The 24,220-nt window shown below is 40.7% G+C and overlaps 1 protein-coding gene across 2 annotated transcripts in view; it reads left to right on the top strand.

The window, feature by feature from the left end:
* The first annotated feature begins 4,350 nt into the window (after nt 1–4,350).
* Gria3 (glutamate ionotropic receptor AMPA type subunit 3) overlaps nt 4,351–24,220 on the top strand; it is a 264,009-nt gene continuing 244,139 nt past the window's right edge. For both annotated transcript variants that reach the window (XM_026413620.2, XM_026413621.2), the window contains exons 1-2: nt 4,351–4,503; nt 5,651–5,809. In XM_026413620.2, coding sequence (XP_026269405.1) covers nt 4,395–4,503; nt 5,651–5,809 — 268 coding nt within the window. In that variant the 5' untranslated portion in view covers nt 4,351–4,394. The remainder of the gene's footprint in view (nt 4,504–5,650; nt 5,810–24,220) is intronic.

Genomic DNA, 24,220 nt, shown 5'->3' with positions numbered 1-24,220 from the left:
GAAGAGGTTTCTGGAGAGGTGATATATAATAGAGAAAATGGGATGATAGAGAAGTAGGATGGTGGACCCAGGCTTTCTTAGAGATCACATTGAACCTTAATTAATCATCAGAAATGGCTGAACTGTAACATTGTCAAAGAACCTGGGAGTAGAAATGCAAGATGCAGCCATAAAGTAGTTTTATTCCTTTGATTAGAGTCTAGGAAGTTTGGCCACTTTTTCTGACCCCAAGATATCCTATCTTCTCTCTTTAATCTTTTGGGACTGAATCTGGGATATGAGAAGTACCTTGTTTTAAATATTTAAACACCCTCCTCTGTGCTGTCACAGAACCTGGTGCTTACTGTTTTCAGATCACTTACCATATTGCATTGTCATTGCCAGTGAATACATCTGCTCCTTCTCTGAACATGAAATTCATTGAAAGCAGAAATGTGACTTGCTTCCTTATATCTCTAGTGCTTAGCATAGCCTGTCATATAGCAGGTGGTCAATAAATGTTTGTTGAAGACTTCAAAGTTTCAAGTCAAACGATGAGGAAATTATCTTCCCATCAGGCAAATGATAAAATATCTTGGTTTCATCATCTTTAAAGGATACAGAAGTTATCTTCCAATAAATCAAGATTATTTCTATTGCTATTTTCCTTATTTGCAAGGTATCAAGTTAGCAAGAATGTGATTCAATGTATAATATAGATCTCTCTCCAAATTTCACTGGCCAATGTTCCTTTCTGCTTATCCAAGTGCACCTGTCCTAAACCTGAAACAAGCATAAATCTCAGGAAGAGAAATGCTATTTTCTCATTTCAATAAAACTACAATCACTTATTATCTTGCTATTTATATTATATTATACAGCTCATTTAAAAGTATGAATCAGGGGCTGGGGCTGGAGCTCAGTGGTAAAGGGCTTGTGAAGCACAAGTGAGGCACTGGGTTTGATCCTCAGAACCACATAAAAATAAATAAATAAAATAAAGGTCTAAAATAAAAGTACAAATAATAGATCCTAAAATTAGAAGGTAACTGTGAATCCAGTGGGGGATGTCTGTTAACCACAGAGGGAGAGCTAGATTTGGGGCTTTGTTGGCAAATTCTTGTGGCTATAATGCTACTAGTATAATCTCTAGCCCCTTGTTGGAAAATCAGAGATGATGTTCAAAAAGTGTCCCATGGCTCTCTTGGGTGAGGGATACATTCCTAAAGAATTTGCATGTATTATACAAGCTTTTCAACCAACAGCAATATGCTTAGTCTACCACTGTGCCCCTGCTGGCTCAGATGAAACTAGTCCAACTCTGCCAACAGCTGCCACTGACAGCTAAAAGTTGAAAGAGTGGCAGCAGATGAAAGAGAAGGAAAAAGGTAGTGGGCAGGGAAGGATGAAAACAGAAGGGATGGGTGGCATTTACAGTGGAGGCTTCAATGGAGGATTTCCAAGTGCAGAGGCACTGAAATGTCCTACTTCCTCTCATCATTTGTTACTGACCCACTCTCATTATACTTCAAGCCAAATGACAGTGAAGATGGCCACGAATCTCTGCTTCCACCTCTTCTCATGGCTGGCCAAGCATAGATGGAGACCTGACTGCTTTCAGGAGTGAATTGAGGTGTGCTAAAAGGTACCCTCCCACTGTAAAATATATTATTCACCTACTACAAATCAAAACTAAAATCTCCTTATTGGAGTAATTGCTTTGGGTCAAGGCATTGAAGGTTCCTATTAAAATGCAACTATGTTATCTAAAAGGAGGAACATATAGTACCTGGCACAGAGAAGAGACTCTCTAAATGTGGCATTTTTAATATTAAATTGTCATTGCCTGCCATTAGAACTTTAGTAAAGATTCATCTACCCGATCCTCTCCAGTCTCCTGGGGCGCTTGAGGAGCTATGATAGGAAGATATTTATATAGAACACTAGCAAAGATTTGGTAGCTGAGTCTGAGGTTGTGAGCATTGTGGGGAGAAGGGAGGATGACCACATAAGGAGATTTTGGGAAGAAAGGGAACACTTTTAAAAGGAAAGAAAGAGGAAAGGGAGTTTGGAAATTAAAATTTATTGATTCTTCTGTGAGTCAGACACTGAATTAGATGCTTTCATATCTGTTATTTTATTTAATCCTCATAATCACCTTGTAAAGAAAGAACTATTAATATTTCCATTTCAAAGATGAGAAACTTGGAAATAGATTAACAATATTTCTCAAGGTCAAATACTGCCTGTATGTGATGGAATTTAGATTTGAACCTGGATCTGCTCCTAAGTCTATGTTCCTGACTGATGCTATCTCACTCTGCACATGTCAAGAGGTAGTCAACCTCATCTCTGCTACCCTTTTGCCCTCATTCCCTTACGTTGGAAGAATGAGTTTTCTCTGGCTCCCAAGTTTCTTCCTCAGTCCTAGCCATGGACTGTCAAAAGGAGATAAAACATTTCTATGAATGATGCAGTAGAAAGAGACTTGTATTATCAAAACTGATAGAAATTTGGGAAGAGCCTAGAATATTTTTCTGGTTGCCAAAGCATTTTGAATTCCTTTGTCCCAGGCTCCAGCCTATGACTTGCCAGATTCAAAGTTCTGAAGTACTCAATGATTTGGCTTGGTCCCTGGGCCCCTGTCCCCTGTCTCCTACCCCATGTGTATCAGTTTGGTGTACACTGGCATGAAGGGCTCATTATCTAATTAGGCTAGGAGGAGAGAATATGAAAAGGACAATAGCAAGTGTGAGGAGAATAAAATCTGTATTTTATAGAGTAGCTGTGGGGTACGAATAAAAGACTTGGGAGATAAAGAGGATTATTTTTTCTCACCACTGGAGAACATAGCTAGGGAAAGGAATAGCCCAGGAGGTTGGAACACAAGATGTTTTGGAGGGGACCCTTCTTCACTGAGATCCAGACTAGAGTGTATAACTTTATAGGCTCTTTCCTCCCTTAAGAGCAGAGAGAGGAAGAGTACAGGAGGATGAATAACCTCTGGAGTCATCACTCAGGGGCCTAGGCTGCAACATCCAGAGGCAACACCAAGGAAGCAGGGCAGCTAAGGACAGTTTCCTCCAACCTTAACTTTCAGTCCCCACCCCCACCCAGCTCATTCCCACACTTCTCTCCTTAGTCGGTGGGACTGAGTGTCCTTTTCATTAACCTTTTAGTTACCATCTCTATGCACGTACTTTCTTTTCCTATGCCCTCCAAAGCAGTCAGTCCTGCACTGTCCATCAACTACTCCCACCTCTCATAAACCTGCCTTAGTACTCTGATGTGGGGTGCACACCTCCCAAAGCTGCGGGGAAGGGGGTGGAGGTTGTTAACTGGCCCTCGGATCTCTGCTGTAAAAACTGAGCGGCAGAGACCAGGCATGCGCAGCATCTTCGGGCGCATTGTGATGGGAACTGCTTCTCTGAGTCTCTACAAAGACTCAGGAGTAACCACTAACCGCCCCCCAAGACCCCCCCCTTCTTTAAGACAGACACACAAACGCAAAAGCAATGCAGCTCTTTTTAAAAAGAGGGCTGGCTGCATCTCGAAAGCCTGGTCCACATGAGGACTGGTGAATTTCTATTGATCCCATCTCCGGTGTTGACAAACGCCAGCGCCTAGGCTTTGCAGTCCGCGGCTGCAGTTTGCAGTAGAGCTAAGCGGTGTGCGGCTTTAATTCCACGTCAGATCAACTTTGATCAATATCCCCCTACCGGCCCAATTGGGAGAGCCCAATTCACCGGAGCTGAGCCTTTCGCTTTCTCCTTCTGTTCCCCCCTCTTTAGACCCACCATCTTCGGAGGGGGGTGTCTCAGGTTTTCTTTATAATTTCTTTCTTATTTCTTTATCTCTCTCCTTTGTTTTTTGGTTTTTGTTTTTCAGTGTTTTGTTTATTTTGTTTTGTATCTTAGGTTTTTATATTCTCTCTCTCTCTCTCTCTCTCTCTCTCTCTCTCTCTCTCTCTCTCTCTCTCTCTCTCATAGGGAGAGAGACCGCTTTGGCGAACCCAGCTTGCAGCCAATGAACCCGCCTTCCAGATTGGTGTGAAGACAGAAGTGAGGTGGGGGGCGGGGAGGGGGTGTGAGAGATCCTGGGAAAGAGATAGGGAGGGAGAGGAGGGAAGGAGGGAGGGAGGGAGGGGGAGAGAGAGAGAGAGAGAGAGAGAGAGAGAGAGAGAGAGAGAGAGAGAGAGAGGAGAGGGAGGGAGAAAGAGAGCAAGGAGAGAGGAAAGAAGAGGAGGAGGCGGCGGCGGCGGAGGAGGACTAGTGTGGGGTGGAAAGGAAGAGTGAGCGAGAGCAAGTTGAGGGGAGGGGGTGTAAGAGCCGGTGAATTCTTTTTCTTTTTCTATTATTATTTTGACGACTCCCGAGTTGCGCCCATGCTCTTGTCAGCTTCGTTTTAGGCGTAGCATGGCCAGGCAGAAGAAAATGGGGCAAAGCGTGCTCCGGGCGGTCTTCTTTTTAGTCCTGGGGCTTTTGGGTCATTCTCACGGAGGATTCCCCAACACCATCAGCATAGGTAAGCGACAGCGAGCCAGCCAGTGGGGCCAGGCTCTTCTGCATCAGAGACAACTGCCCCGGCGGGGCTACCGCGGCCGCGCGGGTCCCCATCCTGCATGGTCTGGGGATGGTGACTGGGGATGGGGACTGGCAAAGATCGGGGGATCTGAGTCCCAACCAGCTGGCTAGTCTGGGGAGTGCTAAGGATGAGAGAGGGGTCTCCTGGGGCTGATGGGGACAGCTGCCCGGTTTTCCAGCTGGGAGGAGCGGGGGAGATAAGCAGAAGGTTGGGATGCTGCAAAGGGGCAAAGAGTCGCGGCTTTTTAGCTTGCTGCTCTGGACTTTGCCATGGCGTGAGTGCAGCCACTGGAAGTTGTCCCAGGGTGAAGCTGCCTGTCTGGTCGCGTCAGGGCGCATAACCGGGCTGAGGCTCCCTGTCCCGCGTCTTAGGCTCCAGGGAAAAAAGGCTAGTGCTAGGGAATGTGTGGAACCCACTTTGGATCCACCAGACCAAGGCAGTAGCCAGGTTGGTGGCGAATGGGGTAGGAAGTGGGGGTGAGACAAGGAGCTGAGCGAGCAGCGAAGTCACGCAGACCACGAATTCATGAATTGCCGCTGTGTCTGTCTGGAACCCAGCTCTGGGAGCCGGAAGGGAGTTCTCTCTGATTCTGTCTGTATTTACAAGTCCAGAAGTTAGAATTGTTGCCGTTACTGAACTAATCCCCTGTATTGTCATGAGGGAGGTTGGCTAATAGAGAACGGGATGGAGCATCAAGAGGAATAAAATTGTTTTTCTTTCTAACCTCTCCCTTTACCCCGGTAAAGATGAACCAGCTGTGGAGATGGGGGTGGGAGTAGAGTGTACGTGGGGGAAGGCTACCGCCTAAGAACCAATTTCCACTCTTGGATGCCTCGTCCTATGCCAAGGCAGCCCCCTCTTCCCTTTCTTCCTTCTCTCCAGCCTCTTCTCTTCAGTCTAGAGAAACCAGGTTTCTCTTGGCCGAAATCTGAGTTCACAAGTCTGGAGAAACACACAGGTTGAAAACCAATCCTCAGTTGCGCATCCCAGTAATACTTAGAGGTATCTGGTACCTACTGTTCCCCACTTTCTAACTCGTCCTAGGGTCAGGGGACACAAGCCAAATCTCGGTTCTTTTTGCTTATAGGTGGACTTTTCATGAGGAACACTGTGCAGGAGCACAGCGCTTTTCGCTTTGCTGTGCAGTTATACAACACCAACCAGAACACCACTGAGAAGCCCTTCCATTTGAATTACCACGTAGATCACTTGGATTCCTCCAATAGTTTTTCTGTGACTAATGCTTGTAAGTAGATCTGCTTTTGCTCCCTTTGGGACCTTGGGAATCTCATTTGCATTTTGCTTGTGGTGCTGGGGGTCTGCTGTGTGCTGGCTGGTGATTTCCTCAGTAGACATTTTAGGGGCTCTAGTCAATTTTGGTTTCATGTTGCATAAATCAACCCCGGAGGATTCTGCTGCAGGGCTGAAAGCAGTGGGCAAAACTCAAGGCAGTGGACAAAACTCTGTTGTGAATAACGTTTGATGCAAAAGTTTCATTTTCCTGCCTGCTAAACTAGCGTTCCTTCCCCCGCACCCCACTTTTTTTTTTTTTTTTTGGCTGGGGGAAAAGAAAGAAAAAAATAGCATAGTTGTTCAGGGAAATTGCTTCAGATGGGATTTAAAAAGAAGCAGCAGCAGTTTCTTGATTGAGTCAATTCAGGATGTACATTATTTGAGTGTTAAAGCTAGTGACTGGCAAGTAAAAAGGAGCTAAAACTGACAATTGCCTAATATGTAAGAACCAAAATATGAGGAATTCCACCAACAAGTGACCTTGAGGGACATATCAGGCTGGTTTCCCTGGCCTCTTTCTGTCCTAGACTATCACCTTTCTTACTGAGAGAGCTCTGATAGGAACTGATAAGACTACAAACTGATTGCAAGTGATGAGTGCCTGGAAAACTGAAAGGCAGGGAGAAGACAGTTCTCAGGTGAATATTTGAAAAGCTAGTTCTTTTTCCTCTGGTTCCCCCCCACCCCATCCCCCAGATCCCCTGATTGTTAAGGACAACACAGTTTCTAATTTAGAGCAAGAGGTTGAGGGGGAGGCTGGAAGGAGGAAAACTGAATATCAAAGGGAGGAATTTCATCAGCCCTAAAACCCTTTCTGAATTCCATAGTTGTGTACCATGATTATTCTTGTGGAAAGGAGGTATTTTAAAAAGTAAAACCATGGGAATCCAAAGGGCTAATAGCCTGCCAGACTAAAGATTTTACTTGAATGGAATGTTTTGTTAGAAAGATGGACAATTCTTCATCTAAGCTTATTTCACTAAAAGTTTCACAACAATGAGGCCAGTGATGACACAAAGCATGTTTTATTTTTATGGCTGGTGTACTTTTTTTCATATTTCTTTCAAGGGAAAATGATACTTATGTTTGGTCAGGTGAAACTTTGTATATGACTTCCTTCAAATTCTTCTGTCTCAAAAGATATGTAATTTCCAAAACCTGTTGGAAGAGTCTCCAAAGGCACAGGTTCCCTGGATTTGAAGATTTGGACTAAGGAAATGGGGTTGAAGTATTCTTAAAGTAATGTAACAGTTACTAGTGCTGAGAAAATTTTAGCTGAAGGTACAGATCCTTTTATATATGTGTTCCCAGATACACTGTATTTGACGTTCTTTGGCTTTCCAACATTGATAAAAATAGGAATTTATTAATTCCAGCTAAGTGTGAAAGTTACAAAATGTCTGTCTATACTTTGCATATTATTTCAGTAATTCAGGCCTGTCTCCATAGCATTTACAACACACATCTGACTCTTAATCCTGCAGCACTGTGGTCTTGTCAAGAGGTTGAATCTCAAGTGCAGCTTCCTAAATATCAATTAGAACAGATTTAAAACCAAGTACATGAAACTACCAGCATTTATTATCATGTTGTTAACAAATAATATTTATTTCATCTCCATTCAGTGTCTTTCCACTGACAAGGATTAGGATAAGGGAGTCATTTAGCTTCTCAGAAATGAATTGATTTCTGAAGTTTTTGGTCCTGTTCTTATGGTTGAACCAGACTGAAATTTGCCAGCCTAGGATCATTGGAACGCTATCCAAGGAGCAATCAGGAAATAATACTTGCCATGTGAAAAATCTCAAGTTTGGGAATAAGTAATCAGTCACCCACATTCGTGTCGAGTTGCCTTCACATCTTACCTCTCAGGGCATTAAAGGAGCAACCATGGAGAAGGAAAACAAAAGTTCAAAATTCCTTACCCTAAATCCATAGCACTTCTACTTATGAGGCTAGGTTATGGCCAGGGGCTTGAGAGTAAGGAAGAAGGGGTGTGGCTCACTGTGCAACAAAAAACACAAAGCAAAAAGATGACCTTGACCTTAGTCATGCCAAATACACATGTATGCATGTACAGACACCCACCACAGATGGAAGAAATTTCTAGAAACCAGTGATGTGTATCCAGCTGCCTGTTGCACTCTCAGACTTTACAGCTCAGAAGACAGAGGAGGAAAGCTGTCATCTTCTCTGGTCCCCAAAACAGTCATGTCTGAATGTCACAATCTTTGAAAGGGTGCCAGATCTCAAAGCTGTCTCTCAGCAGCTGCTGCCTGGTAGCTTAGTATGAGAAAAATGACTAGTCCAACCATATAGTCTGAGTGCCGAAACCAATGATTTCAAGGGGCCAAGGAAGACTTGGAAGTATCTAATCCTCCCCTCCACCTGGCCTTGATGACTTTTTTTCTTGTATAGGTAGAGGTTAAATATTTCAGGTTTGGCATACAATTCTAGTTTGGTACTAGAACCTGGTGATGACCCCAGATTCTGTTCCTCCAAGTAACTACCTGATTGTGCAGAGAAAAGCCTCTGTATCTTCTGGTCTGCTCTTCTCTGGAAGCCCAGAAAAATTTAAGAAAACCCCAGATGAGTCCAAATCTGGTCATCTGCCTCTTCTATCTGATGTGATATAGAAGGGGCTGTTGAAATTTAAAGAAACTTCCCCCTACAGCCATGCAGAATTACTAGTTTCAGTTTCCCCTAGCACTATAATTGATCTGTTCTCATGATCTTTTCTACACCTTCAATTCTGAGGCAGGGACATACTTTTTAGGGCACAGGTTCACAGGTAAACAGATACACAAAGAATAAACTAAATAAAAATAAAATAAAATGGTAATAACTTCTGTGAATGCCCCATCCTCAACTCTCCCTTTGTATTGCCCCCCCACTCCCATAATGTATTCAGAAGGCTCTTGCAATAAATCCCAGGCATTAGTTATTTAAAGACTCTTATTCACCAGCAACCATTTTTTTTTTTCACAAGCCCCAAGAGGTTTTCTTAAGACAGACTCTAACTTCATTCTGTGCCTTAAGAGGCCAATAAAAGCCTCCCTGGCTTTGAAAGGTGGTTCATTTGGGATTTCAGCTCAGGGGTGAGTTGAAGTTTATCAGCGAGACTCATCTGATTTCAAGCACATGTTCCCATTTCATAGGAATTAATAGTTTGATGCCTTAATTTTCAATTTAGCTTGATAAACCCAGAAAGAAAAAATGGTGAGAATATTCAGGTTTCAGGATACATGCATACATAAACATATATAGATACCCATACCCATGTGATCAGTATGTATGATAAGAGATGCACACACAAGTAAGTTAGTATCTATTCTTTAAAAAAAATTGGATTTGATTATCCTTGGGCTTTGGGGGCTCTGGAAATAACAAGGGACTGCAGGGTCCCATTGCGTGGCTTTGCTGCCCTGGTTCCTCAGGAAATGTCGTCGATTCCCTTGAAGTCCCCTCCTGTGTCTTGCTGCTGTGCACTTGTAGTGCACTCCACACTACACCGCCCCAGCCTCTGCAGTGTCAGCTCATTAGCACACAGATCTCATATTCCCTCTCCGCACTGTCATTGCAAAAATTGCTGTTGTACACCTTTACAGCCAACAAATGTGCTCGTGGATTACGCACTGTTTGCAAGAAGCAGGAAAAAGGCAAATGTAACCTTAAAGGTTATTCACCATGGAATTGTGCTGTAAACGCGTTGACTTAAATAAAAATCTGTTGATGGAGGTGCAATGGTGATGGTGGGACTGAGAGTCGGACTTAGGAGTGCAAGCTCTAATGGAGCCCCAGGCAAAATCTCTTTTGCTGGCTAAACTTAACCCATCAGCAGGAAATTTTTATTCCATTAATTTTTTTCAAGCCATTTGAAATATACCTGCTAACTGAGAACACGATCTTTTTATAACTGAGTGCATTTTGCTTCCAAGTGTACTTACCCGAGACAGGTTTCCGTCTCTTGCCTACAGAGTCACAATCTAATTATCTAATTATTCTAATTGCCAGGATCCGTTTAACCATTTAGGTCCATTTGGGAAGGAAATGTCTCCCTTGATCCCATGCTCTGCAATTTGGTGAATTTTGTTTTATTTATTTGGGTTCTGTTTGGGTGTTTGTCCTTTCCACTTAAGCTTTGGAGCCAGGGTAAAGATCCCAGGATCCCAGCTCCTGCTCTCAAATAGATCTTCACATCCTAGCCAAAGTCTCCTCTGGCTCCACCACTCCCACAGGTTCCCCATCTTTGTGCCTTTGCTGCTCTCCCTCTCTCCTGTCAGCTGGCCATTCTTCAGTAAGCTCACTAGCTTAGCCCACTTCTCAGCCCCTCTGGCCAGCTGGCTTAGCTCACTGAAGCATGAACAGGTTGCCTCATTGGTGCCAGTCAAAGATTTAAGTCACCTTCTCACAAGGTTTATTATGGGTTTTTAAAAATCTATTTTTTATAGGGGGAGGAGGAAGCAAGGTGATGCTGTTCATTTGGGTCATAAAAGTAGATGGCAATCAGCAGGCTGTAGAGGTGAGCTTCCTGCAAAGTGTGTTACCTCCTGTACAAGGCAGCTTCCCATCGATCTACAAAATGGTGATGGGGGAAAATAGAACTGTTTGAGGGGAAAGAGCAAAGATTATTATTTTGTTCTGTATCTGTGCTTACTGCAAAATGGTCCATGATTTTTATTCCTCTCTGGAATTTTAACTTTTTTCCCTAAAATGAAACTAGTTTTTCAAAACCCCCTACTTTTGCCTGTGTAGAAATTGTTTTCTTAATTCTGCATTTCCCTCCCTAGTTTCTAAGACTGAAAATAATAGGAGCTGGTTCAGATTTTCATTTTATGTTTTTGACTTCTGATATATTTTAAAATTTCATTGTTCTGGGTAGTCAGAGGTGATTGGCTGGTTTTGTTATAACAGATTGAAAAGTAAATGAAGCTGCTGAGGTGGTATTATTTGTCTTCCTTTGTGGACAAGAATTTTTTCATTTTAATACAATCAGTTTAAGGATTAAGTGACAACATGGATTTTAAGAGAGGGCCAGAAATTTAGAAGGTAGAATTCATAGCTTTGAGGGAGAGGAATAAACATTCTCACCAAGGTGATTTACTTTTAAACTTCTTAGATGGGGGCTGCAAAAATATGTAAAATCTCATGAGACTTGCTATTTCCTATGAAGGTCAAGATAATCATCTGTGTACTTTACCCACTCCATTAAAAAATCAAGTTTTGACTTTATTCTTTTGGCTTTGATACTTTGGTCTAATGAGATGAAACATCCACAGGAGGGTGTAATTATTGCCGCAGGTGGGGACAATGGTTAGTTTTCAGCAGGAGTGTAGGAGTTGTGCAGACACAAAAGAACTCCCTCCCTCCTCAGGGCTGCTCAGGAAATGTCTGGGCTATAGACACAGAGCTGCAAATAGCATCAGCCTCTGTGTGGGTTCAGCGCTGAACTACCGCAGCCACCCACAAAAGGGGTCAGTCCTTAGCAAAAGGTTAACATGGACAGAATTTGTTTCCCCCTTGTTCTATCTCTTCCATTGCCATTATTTTCTCCTGCTCTGTCTGTCCAGTTCATGCCCTTTTCTGGGTCTCTAACTACCTACTCACTAACTAGCCCCTGATTCAGTTGTTCCCAGCACACTAGACCTAAATCTATTTTGTGTCAGAATATCTCTATTCTTAGTCCATCCTCCTCAGAGACTGCATTCACATTTGGGGGTGACAGCTTTTTAACTAATACAGAAACACAGATGAAAGTGGCAAATGAAAGATCAATATACCTAACAAGGAAGCATTTGCTTTGAAATCAGCGACCATGTGAACCATAATGTCTCAATTTCAAGGCAAGATTCTTAACTGGGGACATCTCTGGATATGATGCTCAGAGTGGCTGTTCACACTTACCCAAAACAAAAGTCAGCTGGCTTTAGTCATGGAAGACCTTTACAGGCCAAGGTAAAATACTAGCTACCCATAATATGTGAGTACACCAAAAGCACATGCAGGTGCAACTTCCCCATGGTAAACCTAAAAGTTTTGAGGGTAATTTGGGAAACAGCCAAATTTCACAGAGACTCATTTTATTGGAGTCTATTATAGTATCTGAAGCTACTTTGTAAGCACTGGCAAGAAGTGTAGGGCACAAAAGGATGGTCATAGGAGGGGAGAAGGATAGTAAGGAAGTTAGCCCTCAAGCTGAAAGTTTCCATTCCCTGGGATTGCATATGGAATTCCATGTTTTATGAAGCAATCTCTCTCTCACAGACACTAAATAGTAGCTCTAGAGACATTTGCAAACCTAGCCAAGAAGTGTCTCCTCTTCATTCTCTGCACCCCTCCCATGCCTTGGCTCAAGCATACATTCTGGCTTCCCTCCTTATGGAAATAACCAGCATACTCTCTTCTGGATTTTCATTTGAACACTGATGAGAGAAATATATGTTTGCATCCTTCAGTCCAGACCTTCCGGCTCCTCAGTTTCCAATTGTCACAGGCTTCTTAAGCAATTATCCACAACCCAATCATCATTTGTCCTTATGTGGAGGAGGCAGAGGAGCAATGATAAGAATGAGAAGAGGAAACACAGCTAGTAATGATCCCTCAACACTCTGTGGCACAATTCAGTGTAGAATAGCACTTCTCAACCTTTCACGTGCACACTGATCATACGGGCATCTTGTTAAAATGAAGATTCTGATTCATTGGATCTTCTGTGGAGCTCAAGACTTTGCATTTCTAGCAAGCTCCCCAGTGATGCTGATGCAACAGTCCAGAGCAGGAAAACTATGATCACCAAAGGGAAGGTTCTTTCAGACAAGCTTTTACCCATGTTCATACCTTTTTGCCTTCCAAAGAAGGTTCTATAAGAGACACATTTGGCCCATTCTGACTTAGAGATATCTCTATCGTATTCCCAACAGCCTTGTATCCATGTCAGGCAGGTAGGTGGCATGATTAGATGTCTAATGAGAGCATTCACTTGGAGTTAGATTTTGTAAGGAATGTAGAGGGGAGACTAGAAGGCAAGCTGAGAGAGGAAGTAGCTCATGAGTCAGGATGACAATATCTTGGCTTCTTGCCACACCCCAGAGTACCCCTTTTAGAAACAACCTGCTCAAGAGATCTGAGGTTGGCCTGTGGTTTCTACTCCCTTTCCACTTTGCTTCTCTGGGTCAAGGAATGCCAGAAGGAGATATGTAACATCTGCCCTTCAGCTGTCTGACTTCTCTTAAACAGGGCTAGAAAAAAAAGAAGTACAACACAACTCATATCCCATCTGGTCCTATAGGATTCTAAAGAAGTGACTCCATTTTCAAGGCCTGTGCCAGGCACTCATTGATAAAAAGGAAGAGAAGTAATGACACTTCTAAAATATCTAAGCTAAGGACTACTCCAGGGATGTCATTAAAACATTACCCAGTGTCATTTGAAGCCTGCAAAATAGCACTCAATTTCCCTGAAATATTATTCCCTGACAGTTTACTATTAGTCTGAAATTCCACAAATCAATTATTTGTGTTACTGTACTGAAAACCTGTGCTAAAATGCAAGTGTACTATCTGGAAGGTAATGAGTTAAATCCTTATCAGCCATTAATATTTCAGCCAGAATTCTCTGTTCAGCCAGAATTCTCTGTTCAGATTACCCTGCAGAATCCTCAGAGGGGACTATCCAAGACAGGTAAGTGACCCAAAATAATACATCTGCTCAGGAAAGTGGAGCATCAAATGGATGGTGAACATTACAAAGGTTACTGGAAGACCCCTGAGGTTGAGAAAGGGTCCTTGAAAAACACTTTAATGCACTTTATCTATTTTTCAACATTTTATCTTATCCATAGATAAATTCAGGTACTTTGTTCTCTAAGATCTTAGCTGTCATTCACCATAGAGTTGCTTTTGACCCATCAAGTCATACCTTTACAATGATACCTGTTTTACACATGATTTTTTGCTGCAATAGATAATCTGAGACTCAGGAGTCTCCAGTTACTGTGGGAAATTTTCAGAAGTAAAATCAGTTTGTGGTGAGAATTTTTTTTAGAGTTTTAAAAATTGTTGTGATCAAAATAGTCCCCTCTGGGGGTGAGGATGTAGCTCGTGGTACAGCATTTGCCTGCTACACATGAGATCCTGAATTTGATCCCCAGAACTGTCAAAAAAAGTACTATCTCAACTGTCCACAGTTGGCTAGTCTACCTCACCAATTACTCATTGCAACCAGTGCCCTCATATTTGCAGCTGCCCAGAAAGGGGTCAGGCTACCAGCAATGCATGAGATTAGGACCTTGCCCACAGAGGGATAAGTATGTGGGTAGGAGTGTTGATATAGGTCTCTGTATGGGTTAACAGCCTTAAAAATTTAAAGTATAAAGGCTAATAATATTCAGTCAGCCAGAACTTCCTATAGATTCTCAAAAATCCTTATATTTCATTGTAATTTCCAAAGCTACTTGTTGATTAGATTAGAACAGTGTTTAATTGGACCGATTGCATCAGAATCACCAGAGATGCTTATTGCTTATTATATGAATTCTTAGGTCATACCCCAGATATATTAAATCAGAAAAGAGAAGGATAAGCCTTTTTAACAAGCTCTATGGGTTATACTAATGCACAATTTGGGAATCACAAATTTAATAAACTCTGATACTACAAACAGAGATTTGCAAATTCAGATTGAATGTTTATTGAGCACCCAGTAAATGCTAGGTATTGTTCCAGGTGCTTTCACATATATTGCTTCTGTATGTAAGTGAGGTGCTATTGGCCTATGAAAGTATTAGTGAGTTTGACTCTCAGGCTGGAAATTCAAGCCTTGAAAGATCTGATACTTACCTCAACTCATGGTCCCTGAGAGAAACAAAGCAAAAATGCTCTTTGAGATGCTAAGTAGAGACAAGGAAATGTTTTTCATTTTAACAATGCTTCTTTCCTTCTTTGCTTGTTAGCTAATGATTGGTCCTTAGCTATGCTATAAACTAGATGTCATGGTAAATGCCAAACCATTTGTTAAAAATAGATATATAGCAATTGGTTCACATTGCATTCATTGTGCCCTCCTCCCCATTTTTGCTGTCAACAAATTTAAAATCAGAACTGAAAAATAACAACTATCATTCATTGAAGCTATGCCATGTGGAAGATACTGTGCTAAGCATTTTATATATCTTCTTTCATGGAATTTTCACAACATTTCCAGAAGGAAGGAACTCACATCTTCTTTTTATAAAAGAGGAATCAGATATGGTTCAAAACTGTATAAAAGACTAGCTCAAGGTCACCCAGTTAGCCAGCTAAGTAATAGAACCTGATAATTTCCTGGCTCAGTTTCAATTGGAGTTGACATCTCAAATGACCCTAGGAGCCAGACAGATCATACAAATGTGGAAAATGGACACATGTGTCATAATAGGGAGTAGTGAGGCCTGTGGCAATCTAGAGAGTCTATGTCTCTATCTGAAAGCATTCAAATCCAATTTTTTTTAAAACTACTATGGGACAAACAGAACATTTGCAACAGTACATGAGGTGACTTGGATGCAAGGTGCAAATGTTTTGGCTACAGTACATTATACTGCCTTTCCCAGTTGAGGGAAGCTCTGTTAAGTGGTCATTATAAGTACAAAGAAAAGCTCTTTTCAGTAAAAACTATATTTTTTACTTTCTCCTCTAAATGTACCATCAAGGTATCTCAATATGATAGAAATCTTTCCTTTGCACACATGCTTGTGATCCTACATACATATGCAGTTTTTCCAGTAGCCTTCCATGGCTGAGTGCCAGTTCAACTCTAACTAACCTTCCCCAGACAATGCTGAAACCTATAGCAAGGTCAGAATGCTGGCACAGGGTCATTAGCAAGTGCTCAGCAGATCAGAAAATGTGCTTCTCAGAGGGCCTACTTTGGGAAAACTACTTAGGTTCCGGTACATGTAAAGCCATAACTGGAAGGCCACTGAATCAAATAAGAATCTGTCAATTAATACCCAGGGTAGAAGCTTCCCCAAGACTGCAAGAATGAGGCTCACTAACTTTAAACCAAGGTCCAAAATAGAGATGCTGCCTAGAGTTCTAACCTGACCTAAGCCAACTTGGTCAATCACAACCATTAGGTAACTATTGGTTATGATCAGCCTGCTGTGATTGTAGTGAGGCCTAAAGGTCTTTTCACCATAACCTCATTATCAGATGTAAAAACAAACCTCAGACAAAATTCTGTTTCTTGTTAAAATAATAGCAAGCAAGCATAAAACAATTGGATAGCTTGTTCTTAGGCTCAGTCAAATTCAGCTCTTTCTTTTTAGGAGTTCCAACAGTGGCTTGCACAAAGGTTCACTTGAGGCAGACAAGACAACATCCCGATATCAGGATTTATTTAACCAAGAATCCCCATCAAGTGGCTGCCCACAACACAACTGATGAATATAACCTAGGGTACCATTAATAAGGGATAATACTATAGAGCTAATTACATCCTTATATCTGCTTTCTGCTAGTTTGAGAATACCATTACCCCTCTTCTAACCAACCCATACGTGTTGAATGCTACTAATTTCACCAATGAGAAATTTCATGTTATTTAGCAAAGCTTCTGATGTTCACAGGATATAAACTCTTGGGGTGTTTTTAGAATGACTTGTTGATTAGAATTTTTATATACTAGATAACTACTTGTGGACATTGTATTTCCCAATGGGAATAACTGACTATGCCTAGGATACAAACTAAGATCAACCCACCCATGTATATACCACATAAGTCAATTGAAATCTTATGAAGTAAATGAACAGAAAATATAATGATTGACAAATTATGTTTCTATGGCCTTAAGTAGCAGTAAAAGCTGTGGAGGGAACAGGGGTGTATGGGAATGAGCAGTCACCCAGGAGTTGGGAGGTCTGGGTTCAGCTCTGACCTCAACTTCCTAGATGAACTTGGTCAAGTTTTTCCATGTCTGGTTCTTGGTGTTTTTTCCCCCATTTTTAAAGTAGGGAGGATCTTCTGAATGATCTTTGAGATGTCTATCATTAACATTCATTGATTAATTCTTGTTCCATTTTACCATCTCACTTCATTTCTTAATGAGGACAATCCATCCAAAAAGGAGCCCTTCAAATTCTAATCTAGAAATTTCTCCTCATATTCATCTATTCTGTGCTTTTTAAAGACTCCATGATGAAAATATCAAATTCGTGGAACCGATGGATAATGTTTCCAGCTAGTTATGGATTATCTTTGTTCATCCCAACTCTTCCACTTACCAAATGTGAGACTTTGGGCAAGTTACTTAGCTTCACTGTGCCTCAAGTTCCCCAGTTTTAAAGTAGGGACAATAATAATTCTTACCTTGAAATAAGTCTTGACTCCATGTAAAACACTTTTAATCATGTCTGATATATATTGGATATTATCATCAATGCCAAATATTATTATCAGTACCATCACTAATTTAAGATCTTTTGAAGTTTTTGTCCTAAAAAGAGAAAGCATTATTTGAAAAATAAAAGCTCTTATCATGTTAGGGATTTCCTTCCTGTGAACAGCTGTCCTCTGAGAATTTCTATAGTTTTCAGTTCTTCCACAAACTGAAAAAAAAAACATCACAACACCCCTTCAGAGTACCAGCCCATCAGCGTAACCTCAAATATCCCTCAGTGTGTCCAAGCTTGCCCACCCAATTTACCTTTTGGCAGTGACAGATACACAGATACCTTCAGTGAAGAAAGCCTGAGATGCACATTTCTGCATAATCTAAGGGCTAAAGTATTCAAGGGAAGACCTAGGGTCCTCTTCCCCTGAAGGCCCAAAAATCTATCTTTATCTCTAATTCAATCTGTTCTTCCAATCACAAAATGAGTCATTTTTCTGTTCCCTTGTGAATTCATTATCTAAATAGTGCACATGTAGCCCCTGTGACTTTAAAGGCCTCGAGGCATCCGCTTGTCCTCTGAAGGATGAGTCAGAAGAAAATACTTGGACCAAGCATCAGGAAACTGACTCTGCTGTCAGGCACTGGTATGTCTCTTGAAAATGGGCTGCCCACTGAGGAGCACCAAGAAAAGCTGCAAGAAATTGTTCAGAACCTCCCTGGTAGATCCTTTCACTTCCTTGGGTACTACAGGTCCATTAGTGAATGAATTTTCTTCCTGGTCCCTGGAGTTAAAAGTCCAAGGAACTGAAGGGAGAGACACTCCATACTGCCCATTCTCCTCTGGAGCAGACATTATCCTGGCACAACATATTGCATTCATTGTCACCTCATCTTTTCTACTTCTTGATGACACTCAGCAATTGATAATTCTTTTAGTCTTTTGCCATCCAGATGATGAAAGCTCAACTGAGATCCATTTTTAGCACATCTCTGAGTCTAGGCACAGCCTTTTATAAGAGTTTAATCCACTTTGTATAAGAGCTATGAATAGTAGGTAGCTTTTGGCCTCTTTGATTCTGCCAGGATCAACTCTTACTACCCCCAATTCTTTGTTTTAGAGTCTATAAACCTATTGAACATGCAGAGAGGGAAACCATGAGGAAAGTTGTACTTTTCCCAGATAAAGAGACCTAGAACCATTCAGCTCTTTCTACACTCCTGGCTCCAGAGAGTTGTACCTTACTCACTGAATGAAAGGGTTGTTGTTTGACCTTGCATAGTGGAAAGCTTTTTCTCATATTTAGTTTGGGTGTTACTAAAGGGCAAAGAATGTCTCTAACTTGGGTTGCCTTAATTTGAATCTTGGCTCTCTCACTAGTCATACGACCTTGTAGAAATTACTTAACCTCTCTGTGCCTCACTTTCTCATCTGTGAAATTGGGGTAAATATAATAGTAAGTACCTTATAAAGGTGCTATGAAAATTAAATGAGATTATCCATATAAAATATTTATCATGATATATGGCATATAGTAAGTGTACAAAAAATGGTAGCTGTTATAAACACCAAGTAATGAGGTGGCTGGTAAATGAAGGAGAGGAATTGAATTAGTCAAAACCAAGCTCAGGAAGAGACTCTTCCCATCTCTGGCCATTCCAAGTTAACATGTACCCTCTGTAAATCTATAATTGAAAAGAAGCTGGACGGGGTAATCTTTACTAACAACACTACTTTAAGCATAAGAGATTTGCTTTGAGGTGAAAAAATGTGGAGAAAGAAAGAACTGATGTGGCTATCTCCAAAATGCAGAATGAATGCACCATTAGGCTTAATCATGCCACCATTAAATGGAATTGTCTAGAAGGACATGATTTTTTTTCTGAACTAGATAGGAATTTATTACTATCTATGCTTAGGATAAAACAACATAGATAGTAACATGATAACCTTAGCACTTGCTGGCTTAAAGGAAAGAACAATCTTTTCTAAACTGTAAAGAAAATGTGTTAATGTGTTTAAAGTAGGAGTTTGAAAAATGGATCCTGTAGTCTTCACTCAGACAAAGAGTGATTTTCTGAGTTCTTTAATTGAGGGTGATGTGTGGATTTAAGTTTAAAGCATCTCTGTTTGAGTGGATGGATTTTCTCCTTTGATGGTACTTGCCTAAGTCAGGCAGAAAATAGCAAAGGAAGGAGATATGGAAAAGGTTAAAAGAGAAATTTTGCTAATGTGATTTTCCAGCATTTCAGTCTCCATTCTCTCCAGAGCAAAGGTTAACTAGCTAATTCCACAAGCATAGATTCACCAGAAAGGATCCTGCTGAGTACTACTAGGCAACACAGACATCTTTCCTCCTTTCTCTTCCTCTGTATTCTGGGGTGATAACCAAAGGCAACTTTTTTCCTTCATAATCCATGCCCTACCAGCATGATCTCCTCTTCTCATTTCTATCCAATTCCACTGCTATATTTTATTATAGATCATTGTTCTTCCTTTTACCAATGAGGAAACTGAGGAACAGAGAGGCTAAGTGATTATCCCAAGGTTGCACAGCTATTTGATAGCTGAACTGGGATTACAATGCAGCTCTTCTAATTTATAGCACTTCTCTAAAATGTCTTCCCACCCTAATCCTTTTCCTTTAGCTTTCACTGCTGCACAGTGATGTTCTATATGAAAATGACAACCCTGTCAGTTTTAAATAGGTGGCAGAGAGGAAGAATAAATTCACAGCAAGTGAATTGGAAATGTAGTAAATTATGAGTTTCAGGGGCCATGGTTAATGGTATCTTCCATCTAGTGCCCCAGTGTTAAACTGCAATCATTTTACCACCCTTTGATTTATACTCAGGAATTAGCAAAACAAAGTCTTGAAGTCTAGTTATACATCACAGACTTTTGGAGCTATAGCAAGTAGTTCTAGTCCAACTACCTCATTTTATGACTGAGGAAAATAAGGACAAGGAAAGAAAGATTTTCCAAAGATGATACAGCTCCCTAGTGGCAACAGCAACAGATTCCCATATAGGGGTCTTTTCCAAAATGTTTTGCAACTGTTCATATACAAAAATGTACTAAGGCAACACCATAGGTTTTGTTACTTTCATATATTTCTAGAGAATCTTTTTCTATAATTGTTTCCTGTATATAAGTCATATTATCTCAACCTGATATTTTAAATGTAGAAAAACATTTTAACGATTATAGAAGTTAAAATATAAATTTAATTCATGCTCATTATAAAATAAGCTTCAAAAATATGTTAAAAATATCACCTAGGTAAAGTAAAAATCATACAAAATTGGGTTTTACCATATACTCCAATTTTTCCCACCTTTTTAGTTTATATTATATTGAGAGTATTTTTCTAGACCCTTTAAATCTTCTTTAAAATTTTTGATGTTTTTACTATTTGTAAATTATTCTATTGCATAGTTACTTTATAACATGTGTATATATAAGAGCATTACCATATGTACATGTATTTATATATTTTATGTATTTATGCATATATATAAATCTATTACCTAATTCTGTGCATCCTAATAGATTCTCAATTCACTGAGGTTTACAAATTTGCCTCAAATTCCTGTAGCATTTGTATTCCAGCACAGGTCTAAAGACATAGTAAATACATGATAAATACTTTATGACTATTAGTTACTTTGGCCTTTTCAGAATGATCATTATTCCTTCACCAGATAGGGCAACAAAAATGAGGATTTGATATTCTATCCTCTTTAAGGTACATGTTATATAATCCACAACATCCAGTAGAGCAATAATAATTATGCTTAGAAGCAGATTCTCTGAGTTCAAATCCTGGATCTATTTCTTTCCAGTTGGATAGCCATGAGTAAGGAACTTAACCCCTTCAAGCTTACTTTTTCTGTCTTACAAATCAAGGAAATTGTAATATCTGCCTTATATGGTTATGGCAAAAAATCATAAAATATATAGAAAGTACCTGGAATTTAGTGAACATTCAAGAATAGTTAGTTGCCATTATTATATCTGTCAAAGGAAAAAGGCATTAGACTTGAACTTAGAAAACCTGTGTTCTTATTCCATATCTGCTATTATCTGGCCCTATGACCTTTCACAAATTATTTTACTGGTCTAGGACTCAGTGTGTATTATGATTTAAATATCAGGTATCCCTGAAAAGCTCATGTGTGACACAATGCAAGAAAGTTTACAGGTGAAATGACTGGATTATGAGAGTCTTAACCTAATGGGTACAATAATCTGCTGGTAGGAATTAACTGGGTAGTAACTGTAGGCCTGTAGGATGTGGTTGGGGGAGTGGGTTGATGGGGTTTGCCCTTGGGATTTATATTTTGTCTGTGGTACTCTGCTTCCTGGTACCATGTCCGGAACAGCTTTCCCTCCTCCACACTCTTCTACCATGATGTTCTGCCTCACATCAGGCCCAAAGGTATGGAGCTGACCATTTGAAACTGTGAACAGCAAACTCTTCTTTCTCTATAACTGTTATTGTTAGGTCTTTTGGTTGCAGCAGTGAAAAAGCTGACTAAAACAGTTTCTTTATCTACCAAATGGGCATAATAATGCCTGAGCTATATACCTTGCAGGGATGTTACAAGATCAGATGAGAGAATGAATGTTAAGGTACTTTGAAAACAATAACATGTGATTGCTAAGTACGTAAAGTTAGATATAACATATGATTGTCATAGGGTAGGACTGAAGATGCTAATGGTCCAGAAGACCATGCTAAATATATCGAGCTTTGGAAGATGTTTTTAAAAGAAAACTCCTGGTGTCCGAAATATCGACTGTTATAGACAGAAGTGACCTTGGAAATCATCTAATCCAACATCTTAATGTTGCATATAAGAAAAGACATTCAGAGGATGAGAGCTCAAAGTAACAGAGCTAGTCACAAAATAGGACTAGGATTCCAGGTATTTCCCAAACACAATCCTAAAGTAATCATTACAGCATTTTATGTGCTGACCTTTACTGAAAATGGAGTAGAGAAAAACTCCATTTTTTTTTTTTTTTGTGGAATCCATGTAGGCAGGAACTGAATAACTGGGTTTTTATTGTTAGGATAAGCAAAATGTAGCATAGCTCTAGTATATTTTTAAATATAAATCTTATTCCAGATGAGAGAGAGTAAAGGTGCAGGAAGGTGGGGGGCAGGGTGAGGTTTGGTCAGATGTGGAGAATGCCCTCAGAGTTGACCAGATTCTGAAGAGATTTCTATTGTCCCCAGCAATGACCACTGCAGCAGATGGCCTTCCTTTGATTAGTAATATTTGTCTTTACAGTCAGTCCTCAGTTATGTGTTTTTTGAAAACTTGTTAAAGTGGTTGAAATTGCTGGTTGCTTGAAAATACAATTGCCAATTGTTGGAATGTTGTAAATTGATTACAGCCAGAGGACTATTCATTTTCCCTTGGCATGCAGAGCAGACCATGTCAGGCAAGGGCTGCAACACTGATGGCAGCTCAAAGATCACTGCATCCCCTGAATTATATCTCTCCAGGTACTCGGCAAATATATGTGTTGGATACTTTCATCTTTACATTATTTTAGCTGAGATGAGAGCACATAAGCACTTCCGCCTGACAACCTTTTCAAGTTCAACAGCAGAGAAGGTTATTTTGAAAAGAAACAAGAAAGGAGATTTTCAATAGCAGGCTCCAAAGGTGACTAAAAATGTCATCCAACAAAGCAGCCCATTAAGAAATGTAGTATGAAATGTGTTAAGATGATAAACCCAAATGACGTCTCATTATTCTTAGCTCCAGAATTTTGGCTGCCTTTAGCTGCCACTGCCGTCTGGACAGTGTTCATTGAGGTTCACCCCTCCTCCAATCCTGAAGTGCCCCTTTCTGCCCTTCAGGTGAAGGGGACCCTATTGCCAAAGGCAGCTCACTTTTGCCTGGTCATCCTCCCAGCTTCTGTTCAGAGGGACTACCTGCCTTGGCCAGAAAGCACTGCAGAAATCAGAGCGCTCTCTGTCATGCTGCAGAGATCACAGGCTAAAATGTTCATCAGGTGGGGGCCAGCCAAGATGAGGTCTCCTGCATCTGGAGTGAGTGGCCAAATTCTGAAACTACCAAGGTAGAGGAAAAGGAAAAATGACCTTGTTCACCAAGCCCTGTTATGCCACAACAAGCTGTCCCTGGAAGCCTGAAAGGAACAAATTCCAAGCAAGTCAAATTCAGTCCTACTTTACACTGTGGGAAGTAAACATATGGAACACCTTAGCCTAGAGTTGATGCCAGCTGAAAATATAAATACTGTCAGGCAAGGCTCAATAGAGTCATGACTGCTAAGGCAATGATAGGTTTTTAAGGGGAACAAGGCTATTTGGGGTCATGTTTCATGTCCAAGTCCAAAACCAGTGAGGACAACCAGATCCTCTGACAGCCTCAGTGAAATGAGTACTGAAGACATGCCTGGGCTCATAATTATGATTTTGTTTTCTAATTAAGCTGAGAGAGGGTGAGGAGATGTGGTATTTAGGGTCAGTTGCTTCAAATGGAGATGCTAAAATCTCTGGTTTGCTCAGGGTGAGATTCTTGCAGACATATTAAGGGGAGCAATATGTTGTAGAACAAAAAGCTTTCTATTCCTCCTGCCTTGCTCTGCTACTACAAACCAACTCTGTGACTGTTCCCTGATTAGGCTATGCCTTTTTCCATTTGTAAAATAAGGACATTAGAGTACGTGACTTCACAGGTACATTCTAGCTTCAACTATATTTAATTCAGATGATATCATGGAGTTTCCTCAGACAGTTTTGGTGGGCCCTTCCCCTTTCTTTTCCCTCCATTACTCATGAGCTCAGGGTCTTCAAGATGCCCAGAAGATTCCCCAAATTCCACCAAGATGTCTCACTCAACCCTGGCTTCTACAATAGAGACACAAGCTCTGGAATTTATATCTCATGGCCTCTTACTCCATTCCCCAACCCCCTAGTGGCCTTGTAAGGAGGTAACACTGGTTAGATAC

The sequence above is a fragment of the Urocitellus parryii genome, chromosome X (assembly GCF_045843805.1).
Source record: "Urocitellus parryii isolate mUroPar1 chromosome X, mUroPar1.hap1, whole genome shotgun sequence".
NCBI classification, from domain to species: Eukaryota; Metazoa; Chordata; class Mammalia; order Rodentia; family Sciuridae; genus Urocitellus; species Urocitellus parryii.
The sequence above is the reverse complement of the archived record's forward strand: the minus strand, read 5'-3'. Positions and strand labels throughout refer to the sequence as shown.